The sequence below is a fragment of the Buteo buteo genome, chromosome Z (assembly GCF_964188355.1).
Source record: "Buteo buteo chromosome Z, bButBut1.hap1.1, whole genome shotgun sequence".
Lineage (NCBI taxonomy): Eukaryota > Metazoa > Chordata > Aves > Accipitriformes > Accipitridae > Buteo > Buteo buteo.
The window spans coordinates 2,956,570-2,968,691 of record NC_134204.1 but is presented as its reverse complement, the minus strand read 5'-3'; the positions used below and the strand labels follow the sequence as shown (position 1 = coordinate 2,968,691).

General features: G+C 50.2%; 1 protein-coding gene across 1 annotated transcript in view; it reads right to left on the bottom strand.

The window, feature by feature from the left end:
- Nucleotides 1–7,155, bottom strand: part of MYO5B (myosin VB) — a 149,716-nt gene extending 142,561 nt beyond the window's left edge. The window contains exon 1 of the mRNA XM_075019778.1: nucleotides 7,129–7,155. Within this exon, the coding sequence (XP_074875879.1) occupies nucleotides 7,129–7,155 (27 nt within the window). The remainder of the gene's footprint in view (nucleotides 1–7,128) is intronic.
- Between the last annotated feature and the right edge of the window lie 4,967 nt (nucleotides 7,156–12,122).

Sequence of the window (12,122 nt, the reverse complement as noted above, 5' to 3'; positions counted from 1 at the left end):
GCACAGCTGGAGAAAAGGTCACATTTCCAGGCTGCAGGCTCTTCCCTGTGGGGATGTTCCTCTCCAAACCCCCTGGATACCGCAGGAAAGGCAAAGAGTGGAACTACCAAATCCTTAACAGCCTCATTAGTAAAACTGATGAGCTTACCATGACAATTACATTAAAGAGCATTCAAACAAGGAAGGCCACATGAAGCCCATCACCCACCAGCCCCTGGTCCTCCCCAGCCCTGCCACCATCTCTGGACAGGTCTCTACTCAATTCTGGAGGACCAGGCTAAGCCAAAACCCAACCCCACAAGATGTGTCTTACAGTGGGCCAGAGGTATACAAGGGCTATTGCTTTACACAACCAACTCAAGACACAGAAAGTTCACAGTGAATTTTTTTTTCAGTTTTGCTAAATAGCAAGTTCCTCACTAAAATGTTTTGCAAACCTTTCAAGTGTCTGCCAAAGCCTGGGGTCTTGTTGCAATAAAAGCAGTCATTTTTCTGACCTGAATTGTAGTTCATGCTGATATTCCTTTAACCACCACAAAATGCCTCTGTTTGCAGAACGGGTCAAAGAGCAGACAATAACACCACAAAAAAAAAAAAAAAAACAAACAAAAAACACACAACCTCAGGGCTTCACCTACATTACCTGCTATTTATTACACCACTGACTAACTCAGAAGGTCCAAAGTCCACCTGAAGTTAAACTACTCCTGTGGTTTCCTTCCTGGACAACTATCACAGTAAGGGTACACTATTCCTTTTTTGGCCAGAGCTACAAACTAATCAGAGTGTAAATTAAAAGTCCAGCATGCCTAGAACTTCACAGCACTACAGCAAACTGAGATCAGTTTCACACAGATATATACACACACACACACAAAAATACAGACACAAACATAGCCTTCTTTCTTGGTCATCAGAAGGAATGTACACATTCACATTCAGGGTCATTATTTTCTGCACCTTGTTATTGGCAGCAGAGAAGAATAACAAAGAAAAAATCCTCCCTTGTAAATATATTCCTCAGCAGCCAGGCTGCCTGCGACAAATACCCTTTGTTAAACTCCTTCCTTAGGGTAAAAAAGGGTAGGACCGACTCATCCCGTCCCATTCCACTCCACAGGACCAGCACAAGCCATGCACTGCCTCAGAGGCTCCGGACCCGCTGCTGGCCCCAGGGTTCCACCTTTCACCCTGGAGTTAACCCAGCAATTGCTGCAACTTGGGCTCGTGTACATTGGGATTACACACACACACACAATTTCATACCCTTAAAACAGTATCAGGGAAGGAAATCTTAAAAATAATTTTTAAAAAAGCCAAATTGATTAATCCCAACCAGCAAGAGAGCATAATTAGCTTGATTCCTACTCCTGCTTTAAGCCCTGCCGGAGTCATTCCCAGGGCTGCGACCCAGCGCCTGCACTGAGCTCTGTGTTCCTTAGCTCAGTGGCTCTCATATAACCCCAGCACAGGTGCTACTAAATGCACAACTGAGATGAACAATTGCACAAACAGAAAAGAAAACGCAGTTATTTTTGCAGTGCAAAATAGGTGCTCCCTGCAGCAGGACCTGCATCCGCACAGTGCTGGGAGAGCATGGGGTGAACTCCGGCCATCTCTGCCTGTCAAGGGAGGGAAAGGCCCACAAAGCCAGCAGCACCTATCTCTCACCTCCCTTGCATCTACTCAAGGCCATATAACCAGTAGACTAAATGGTATTTAAACCCCCAAGTTTGGCTTTGCTTTTCTCTCCTCTGTGCCCTCCCAGGGAAACCAGGGAGGTCCCTGAGCTGCTGCGGAGGTGGCCGTGCCCTTGGCACAGTCCCCAGCTGCAGAGAGCCGGCTGGAGCAATCATATTTTACATTTCAATGAATTTTCTCTCCGCGACTGCAGCTAATAATGAGGCAGGATCGGGAAGAGACCAGGGATGCCAACAGATCCAGCTCCTTCAGCAAGACAGCCCCATCTTTAAATGAAAATCCCAGCGTGGCCCCCGAGCTGTCCCTGCCCTTTGTGGCATGACCCAGACACATTCTCAATCTAAAATAAAGAAGAAAAAATAAAAACAACAAAAAACCCACCACACCAAAATCTTCAAGTATAACCTAATTTTCCTAATAGCAGCTGCAAATGGCAGACGCAGGACTTCAGGAGCTCTGTAGCAGAGGTCCTGGGGATGGCCTGGGACTGAACCCCAAACTTTCCCTGTCCCACACACTTATTCCCAGAAATTTTTTCTACACAATACACAGAAAATCTTCTCTCCTTCCCAACTGCTCCTCAACCCCAAACCAGCACAGAGGCACCCACTAAGGATGAATCCTCCCCAAGCCTTGAAAGATAAACCATTTTTACAAACGTTTTATGCCAGAAGGTTTATGCCAATTCATTGACTCAATCAGTGTGTGATCACACTGGCAATATTTATTCACTTTTGAAAAGTTTCTCCCCAGGGTCAGAAACCACCAATTCATTCCAGATACTTTATTTAATACAACAACTTTAAGTGAAAACCAGAGAGTTTTCTATACCCAACACTAGCCATTAGAAGAGGACGTTTTAATGCATTAAGTTCTATCATCTATTAAAAAATACTTGGCAAATAGCAGTCACTTTGCACAATGGAAGGAAAAAAAAATAAAAAGATAAATAAATACCCTGGTTTCTTACTCTTCCAGAGCTTGCAAACCTCCTGAAGAGCATATCTCAAGCTGCACAACACCCCAGGAGCAGAAAGGCACAGCTTATTCTCTAGCCTGGCAGAAGTACTGTTTTGCATTATGTTCAGAGGCTACGCTTAAATTAACAATTAACATATTTTAAGAAGTACCTTTAAGAGAGCAGAACATCCAGAAGCAAAAGCAATTATATTTGTTTCAGTAATATGAAGAGCTTCCCCTTACATTAACGAAGGCGAGCCATGCGAACAAGTGTAATCTCCAGTTTAATTCTGCAAATCAAACCGTTGCTGGAGATAGCATCTTCCAGGGGCCATGTCCTCCCTCCATCCTGCCCAGCACCCAGCTCAGAGGAGCAGAGCATCCCCATTATCTCATTACAGAGTAATGCTGGCATCTGCACAGGCTTACAGGGATTGGACTGCAGTTACCTTGGCTGTAGTTTAGCTGCATCAGCAACAGGTTTCTTTGAAGGGCTCTAGCTGGGGAGAAAGGAAAGAGCATTGCATACAGGGAGCTGCCTTTGCCTCTTGCTTCAGCTAAATAGGGTTTGAGGAACTCCCCTGCCCAGCTGCAACCAGTTTGACTGGGCAGCACTGCAGCTGGGCACATCCCACCCCTGCCACACTCCAGCAGGAACCCTAGGGACATGGCAGGAGCAGGACCGACCCCAGGCTGCCTTAGAAAGACATTTGCACAGGGTAACTGAGAGATACACAGGTTAGGCAAAGCTCCACCGGTTCTCCGTCTGGAACAGGTTTTTGCAAGCAGGAGTCCCTGATGCCACTACCTCCTCTATTCCTCTTGCACGCACTGGTGCCAGCGGCTCCAGAACCAGGTCTGCACTCTACCATTCAGCTCCTCTTCCACTGGGACACGAGTCGCACTAAATTCCTGTTTGCTTCTGCAACAAAATAAAATCCACAACCAGATAATCCTAAAGTCCCCAGCTACTGCATTGGAAGCGAGAAGAGTATTGTAATGGTCTCCCCATAAGTATTTATCCAAGTGGAGTCCTACGTGCTTGAAGGTTGATGCACTTTTGGAACTACTCTCATGCTCATAATTAAGCACAGCTGTTAATTATCTTGTTTGATGGGGGCTATTAAACACCAGTCATCCCTGCTCTTAAAGGGGCACAGGTGAGACTTCACATGGAGAGGGCCTCCACCAAGGAACTCACAGCTGCTGGTGTTTCCAGGATGGGTTCCTCTCCAGTTTAAGCACTCCTCAGAGCAGTGCAGAGTCTAACGCAGCAAATTCATCAGCATGGCTTAACAAGCATGAACTTAAGCACGAAGAAAATACTACATGTCCCACAAGGTCCTAGGAGATCTTCAGCAAGCATCAAGTGGAAGTTAAGGGCTCTCTACACAACACACAGCAGCTCCCATCGCAGCCCAGCAGGAAGGACAGGTGGAAGGACCAAAGAAGTCCCATTTAGCCACTCCAAAGCAGCTCCCCAGCAGTTTCTCTCATCCCAGTTCAAGCAGGAGGAGCAAGGACTCCAAGGGAGGTACCGTTGTGGCTGTGCTAATGCAACACTACACATCGGATCGATAGGCTTTTAGCAAGACAGCCGTATTGATTCCAGCAAGCCAGATTGTCCACCTTCCCTGCCGCCGCATCTTCCCTCAAAAAGCCTCATCCCCATCCGGCCGACAAGGTGATCCAGGAGGCCCCACATCCACGCTTGGAAAGTCATCTCCTGAACCCCAACACCCCACTGAAGCTCTCCCACTCTTCCCCGCTCCTTTCCTCTGTTCACCCCCATGCCCAGTTACTCTGTAAGAGCATCTTCTGGCAGCCATGCGCAGAGGGTGCATCAATGCCCGACTGCTCAAGGCAGGGCAGCCCTCCGCAGCAGGTTGTCTTCTCCCCACCACGCTCTCGGACGCTTCTACCATATATGAGCCATAAGTGCCCAGTGGAGCTACAGACCCCAGGGCCAAATGCCTGCATCCACACGGAGATGATGTGCAAGCGAGTGCCGGGGCCTTCCTTAATGTTTTCCAAGAGCAGGCTAGAGAGCAACGCATCTGCTTCATCCTGGGGACCTCCATCAGCAACTGGCACCCATCAGGCTCAGCATCCTAAGGCTGCGGGGTTTGTTCTGTTTTTTAAAGCCTCCTTTGCTCTTCTTCTTATATACTCAAAAGTCACAGGAAATGTTTTCCTGCTGCTTCAAAGCCCAGAGCCAGCACACAGGCCCCGCACAGAAGACCACCCAGCAGGACAGTCCTAAATTTTACCGCAACGTCAGCCCCACAGATGACCCATATGGATTCAAGGCACTGTCCCTGGCCCCAGCACCTACCACACCAGCTGTGTCCCCAAAATGTCCCCACGAGACAGATGGACACCAGCAGAAGGGCCAGTGCTGAAACACCAGCTCTCATCAAGAATCTTTGTTGTTATTAAAAATAAATTAAAAGTTAATGACATGTGCAGATTGTCACCAAATCCCCACCACTTCCCATGTGCCTCATTAAAAAGTCCCTATACAGCAACAGGATCACAAGCAATGCCCCAGCAGGCATCTTATACCCATTCAACAGATGAACAGGAATATAAACCTAACCAGTTTAGCATAAAAACACAACACAGATTAATTACCTGCTCATCAAGTTAAGAATCAATTAACCTGGTGGTTATAACCAGCCCATAGATAGGGATAACACAGTGCTTGCACCCAGCTTCCCTCCTCCCCAGGGATGCTTGCCATCGCATCCATGCACTCATCCAACAAGATGCTGTGGTAGGCACATCGGAGCAGTTAAGCCACGGCTTGCCTTGTGCTCCCTTTCACATTTTCCAAGAGAAAAAGGTTTTCCAAACCTGAGGCTTTGCTTTTGAAGTGCTCCGAGAAGGACAGAGGTCAGCCTGCTCACAGACAGCCCCGCTCAATCCAGCGGGGATTCTTAAATTCCCACAGGTTCAAAGGAGGAGCCGCCAGATTCACACTTCGTCCTGCATCCGTTTGATATCAACGGCCAAAAAAATAAGCGGTAACCCCCAACATTACATAAAAGCTGTCCGCAAAATGAGTTACAGAAGCAGAAATCTGCAGCAAAGTTAAGCCCGGGAGACTGGCACAGAGACAAAAAGTGGTTCCTTGAGAGGGCTGGTGCCAATCTGGCAGCATCTCCACGCTGACCATGGTCACAGGAAGAATTTAAAACACTAAAATTCTCATTATTACAGTAGATGATGCTGGCACTTTAGTCTTTCAGCAAAAACAGTTCTGAAGCCAAGCACTTTTCTCGATGAGCCCCTGCCTAGCGTTATTGATGGCTTTTACTAAGCACATTCCCTGGATCCTGGCTGCCCGCAGCACTCCCAGCTAGCTTCGGGAAGATGCGGAGCGCAGGGAGAGGGCTCTCTCCCTATCAGTTATCGCTCCGTACCGGGCGGATCTCCCGCTGCACGCGAGGAGCTCTCTCATCAGGCCAAGTCAATCAGCAAAGAAACATCTCTCTGGACACAAACCTCTCGCTGGGAAGGGGGGCAGAAAGCCCCAAACCGTGTGGGGTGCACCCCCAGCTCACTCTGGCCAAGGAGCAGGAATACCCTGCACCCTGCCTGAGTATCCCACAGCCACAAAATACCGAAACGAAGGGAAAAAAAAAGCACTATCTTGTCTAGACCACAGGCTCTGCTTAAAAACCAGTGCCCCGAGCTTCCCGTTACCACAACCACCACTTTTTAGGCTTAAATCTGGGTTTCTCTCTGGGAAGCGACGGGGAGGGCGGCTGGCTGCCACCCCGGCCCGGCGGTGCGTAGCACCCTGCGAGGCCATCAGCCATGTTACGTTCCCTGCTTGCCATGAGGAAGCGGGTGCGTTTGGTCGCACCCCTGCCAAGGGATTCTATTCGGGAGTTGCAGAACGAAAAGGACTCTGGAAACTGGGCACCTTAGGAGCATTTTGGTTAGTTACAGCAGTTGTAAAGGCTGGGTTTGTTTGGGGTTTTTTTTTCCCCTCTCCCTCCACCCTGGTGTTTTAGGAATATGAAGGGGAAAAAAAAAAAAAAAAAAGATTCTGTGAGGATTTGGGGAAGCCGAGCGCATTTTAGCTGCGTGTTCAGCCGCTCTGGTGACGGACCCCACGAAGGACGAGGCCAAACGCCGCCTCAACCTCGACCCACGGGCGAAGTTCACCCTTCCCTCCACAATACCGGCGCCCCGGGAGGGTGAAATACCGGGAGGGGCCGCTCACCCCACGGGGCGAGGAGACCCGTCCCGGCTCCCACAGCCGACCGATACCCACCGGGGAAGAGATACGGGGCGGGGGGGGTGTCCCCTCCGCACCCCGGGCCCCATCCCGGGGGGGTGCGAGGAAAGTTGCGGGTCCCCTCCACGACTGGGAAACAACCCCCCGCCCCGTCCCCCAAAATACAAGGAAGACACACACACACACACATCCCCCGCAACCTCCCCTTCCCCGCTCACCTTGGTGTAGAGCTGCGCGGTGGACATGGCCGGGGCGGGCGGCTCTTAGGCGCGGGGCATGGGGGCGGTAGGCAGCGAGCGGCGCCCGCCGGACCGACGGACAGACAGACAGACAAACCGACCTTTACACCCGCCGCCGCCGGCCGGGGCGCGGGGAAGGGAAGGGAGCGGTGGAGGTGGAGGACGAGGAGGAGGAGGAGGAGAAGGAGAAGGAGGAGGAGGCAGCAGCAGCACCGCTCCGCCTCCGCCGCGCCCCGCTCAGGTATGAGGCGGCTCGGGCTCGGCTCCGTTCGGGCCAGTTCGGCTCGGGCTCGGCTCGGTTCGGGCCAGTTCGGCTCAGGTCGGCTCGGTTCGGGTCAGTTCGGCTCGGACTCGGGCTCGGCTTGGGTTCGGCTCGGGCTCGGCTTGGGTTCGGCTCGGTTCGGAACGGTTCGGCTCGGGTTCGGCTCCGCTCGGCTTTCCCGCTCCGCGGCCCCGGCCGCCCATTCCCTCACGGCCCCTCTTCCCGCCGGGCTCGGGTCGAGGGGAGCAGCGCTTTGCCTCACTGCCTGCGTCGGCTTTTAGGGTTGTTTTTTTTCTTAAAAAAAGCCCTTTTTTTAATACATATTTTTCCTTCCCCTCCTCGGTTCGACCGCTTCCCCAGGAGCCCGCCCCGGCTCCTGCCCCCAGCCCCGAGCAGGGTCCTGTCTGGAGCCGCCTCGCTTGTCTCCCTTGAGGCGCTGAAACGCACCGCGTTTGTTGTTGGTTGGTTTTTTTTTTCCTTTTTATTCTACTATTCTTCCTTCCCCACAGAAGAAGAGTAATTAAGCCCCAAGCGGGTGCCCCTCGGTGGTTTGAGGCTCTGCCATCCACACCAGCCGCTGAGCCATTGGGGATCGCCCATATATTGGGGTGCAAGGAATGGCTTTAAGGGGTGTCCTTTACCAGGACGTGCCTGTGCCTGGGACGAGCAGCGTTGCACACATGAACCCACTGGAAATACATTCAAGGAACGCACCAGGGATGGGTTTTTCTGTGTCTGGAGGTGGGTTTGGGTTCCCACCACCAACTGGGTCTGTGCTCCTGGGTACTTCTTGTGTGTCGCTCCATCCTACACCCATGCCAGGAATTGTTTCTTTGGCAGAAACAGCCAAAAATTGTCCCCAGCCTGTCAGTCAGCGGCCACGCTGCCTCCCTCCATCCCACGGGAGCACCTTGTGCTTCAATTCATGCTTATAAAGCACTTTTTGTGCCTGGGAAGGATGATGCAAAGTATTCCCAATTCATCACTATTGCTATTCATTATCATTCAAGGTATTTCGCATATTAACTAAGCAGGCAGAAAACGTCCTCAGCAACATTTATTCTCTGCCACAGCTGTTTACTCCGTAAGCGGGGATCCCTTCTGCCGCGGTTTCAGGCTGTGCTGCTCACAGAGCACCCACAGCCTTTCTTTAAAGCCATCGCTGGCGGCATCTCACCCTCTGCTCCTCATCCCTGGGGGGGTGAAACTACCCCCACTTTGGCATCATTTCCCTTAGTCCCCCACCAGAGCCTGCTAGGGAGCAGCACCGATTCAGTGGGAGGACAGCCAGCATCGCGGATATCTCTCTTTTCCAGCTCTGATGTCCTTGGTGAATCCAAACAAATTGCAGGTGGCTCTGGGGGAAGTTTGGGAAAGAGGAAAGAAGGGGAGAAAAACCTGCATCCTATCTGGAAATTACCCTGGGTAGCACATTTGACAGCGTAATCTCTGCAAAGCCTCCAAGATAGCTTTGTCGGGCAAACAAAACTTGCTCCTCTCCTTTTATTAAATCAACTGTAGAAACAAATGTGAAGTAACGGCACAATCAGGAGCAAAAGTTTCAGTGCAGCCTGGGTAGCAGTGACAGCCCAGAGGCAAAGCACAGCCGTTCCCATGAAATACCAGCTGGTGCTGAGTGTGACTTTCCATCGAATTTATCATAATCTAAAACTTTAATTAAAGTTAGAAAATAAAAACCCTAAAATACATACGAAATCCCTGAAGTGTGTCCTAAGTGCTGAGTTGCTGGAAATTACCTCATTTGGGAGGCAGAAGCTTCTTCCCATTTGGGAATCGAAACTTGTGTTGATCATAATATTTAACAAGCACGGGCTCTAAAATAGCATTTTATCGTACCACCTCTTGCATTCACTGCAAAGGCACTTAGAGGTGAAAATTAACCAAATATCTGTTCTTTTCCCCTCTGAGCACAGCCAGTGGCTTCCTTGCAAGTACAGAACGGGTACTGGAGATGGGTGCACTCCCCTGGAGGCTTACAGGTCCCAGCCTTGTCCCTGTGTTGCAATGACACACGGAGACCCCAGGGACAGATGGATGGACGGATGATGGCACAGAGCAGCGAGAGGCTCTGGAGGACAAGGCAAGGCGGGCAGGGTGCTGGGGCTGGCACTGGAGGTTAGGAGCGGAGTTACCTGCTCTGCAACAGACACCCCATCATTCCACGTCAGATTTGGGGGTTTATGTAGGTAGAGGAAAGAAGGCGAGTTTGCCGCTGAATTCAGATGGGCAGGAGAAACCAGCATTTCTGCAGTGAAATCCCCTGACCCCCAAACTGCAGTTACAGCCTTGAATTTTGATGCACGAGCATCCCACAATAACCCCATCCTGAAATCCTCCACGTAAATACTTCGCAGCAGGATCTACTGCTGAGACTGTGCGTGGCCAAGGGTAAAATGAGAGCTGAGTCAACCTTATTCCTCAAAATTAGGGGCAATATCTGCTCAAAGTACTTTAAACTCTCTGCGTGTGTATTGAGGTCTGCAGGGAAAGGTTTGTGCTTTCGCTGGATGTCTCTTGTATGTGACACTGCCTGTGTGGGGCATGGTAGCGGGTAACGCAAAGATATGGAGCATCAATTCTGACATCTCCAAATGCCATCAGGACCGAGTTGGTTGTTGCTAAATACGAACCCAGGTCCTGAATTTTTGCATGCAGAGTTGTCACAAAGAGCTCGAAGCTGGACTTCCCTCCTCTTGGGCCATGCAGAAGTCACCATGTGCTATGTCTAGGCACAGTCATCAGGTCTGGCAGGGGCTGTGGTGTCACCGTACCCTGGGCATGATTGCACTGGCTGTTTCTGCAGCAAGTGTTCCCACCTGTGTTAAAGTAATGAAAAATTCATCAAGGTGTTAAAACAATGAAAAATTAACAAAGAAGGATTTTTCTGCAAATAAAACTGATTCTGTCCAAAGCTGGATGTAGGTTTGCAGCGAGCTTCCAGCCCTGAAGGTGTTCCCACAGCCCTGGGAGCCTGCAGCCCAGCCCCGGGGAGCGGGGACCATGCCAGCACCGTGCCACAGGGCACCAGGAACCGCTCCCAGCTCAATGCTTTGTGCACGGCCAAAAACATCACTGTGGAAAGTCCTGGGGTTGGTATAAAAGCCCTTGTGAGCAGACAGGTGGGTGCAGAAAAGTCTTAAAGCCTTGGCAAGTACCGGGGGTTCAAACCTTGGAGTAGGTCTGGGATGATGTGATTGGGGACTGGCATTCCCAGCTCTGCCACAGGCAAGTCAGCGACACACTCCACACCTCTGCTCTTCCTCTATCAACGTGAAAAATGTAATAAAAAAAAAATAGAGAAAAGAATATTTTGCAAAGCTCTAGTACCTGTATAAATGAAGAGGCTGTAGCTGCCTGTTTTTTAAATGCAGTGGTTTCATCTCTGGGTTGACTCACAGCCCTGGTGCAGGGAGAAGTCACCCAGCCATGGACCAGGCTGCTTCACTTATCAGCGGTGTCCCTGCACTCTCGGTTTAATAGATCGTTTGGCTCCAGGATTGCTTACCTGGGGGGAAATACCACGCACATGAGTAGTAGCTAACGCTCCTGAGGTTCTCGGGACTTGTAAGCCACAATTTCAGATCCGTTTTGCTGGTTATTGCTTGCAGGTGCTGTATGTCACAAATCTAACATGAGCGTTGGTTGGAGGGAGGCAAAGGCACGACCACGCTTTGAAGCATGTGCTACTCGGTGCCCTATTTGCCCAGTTTACCGCGAGGACATCCAAGAAGATGGAAATCAGTAGGATTAAGGAAGCTTTTCAGTCCTGAAACAGAAAATCATTCTTACTGCGTCGCTCATCTGACTGTTAGGGGCAGGGAAAGGGTGCTCCTAAAGGAGTCTGCTGACCCACCCAGCTGCTCAGCAGCCTGGTATGAGCCTTATCCATTCTTCTAGACCCACCTGACATCTACAAAGCATTCAACAGCAAAGGGGTCAGCCCCGCAACATGTTCATTGACAACAAGTTTTCTCTTGGAAGAGTTTGGTTGCCCATTATGCCATGGGAATTCATTTTTGCTGAAGGCAAACCTCTTCCAGTCTGATCTTTTATTTTTGCGCAGACTTCACGTTCACTGCAGAGAAATTTTGCCTCCAGGAGCAGGAGCTCAGACACTTTATAAATCCTTGATAGTTCTGACCACCTCTTTCTAGTTATTATTTTATTAAAAAAAGATTTATTATTGTTCTGGATGGCTCACCAATGTGGTATTTTTTGTCTCTCATACTGGGTGTACCCAACGACAGTGTCACAGCCTTTAATAACACACTTTAATTAATCCTGGAATTCTGAATGTGCTATTATGTTCATTTTTCAAAGAGGGGTCACAGCAGTAAAGAAAAATCTACATTGCTTGTGCAGGGCCACACCAGGAGTCTGTGGCCGACCAGGAAATTAATCTCTTAATCATTCTGCCAATTTGACCCAGCGGTGAGAGCACAGACCTATGCCTACCTGAGCTCTCTGGAGTGATGAAGCTGTTTCCATTATCTGGGATGGCCTTTCCCACCCGCAAAACAGGAGGAGCGGCTCTGAAGTCCTCTGTGTGGCTTTGGAGATGGCTACTGAAAAGCACTCTCTAAGGGCTAGATGTCACGACTAACCACCCACCTCTCTTGGTTTGCAATGTTTCCACATTTATGAACGTTTCCTTCCTCAGTGTCTGTCGGAGACAGACCCTGTTTGGGCA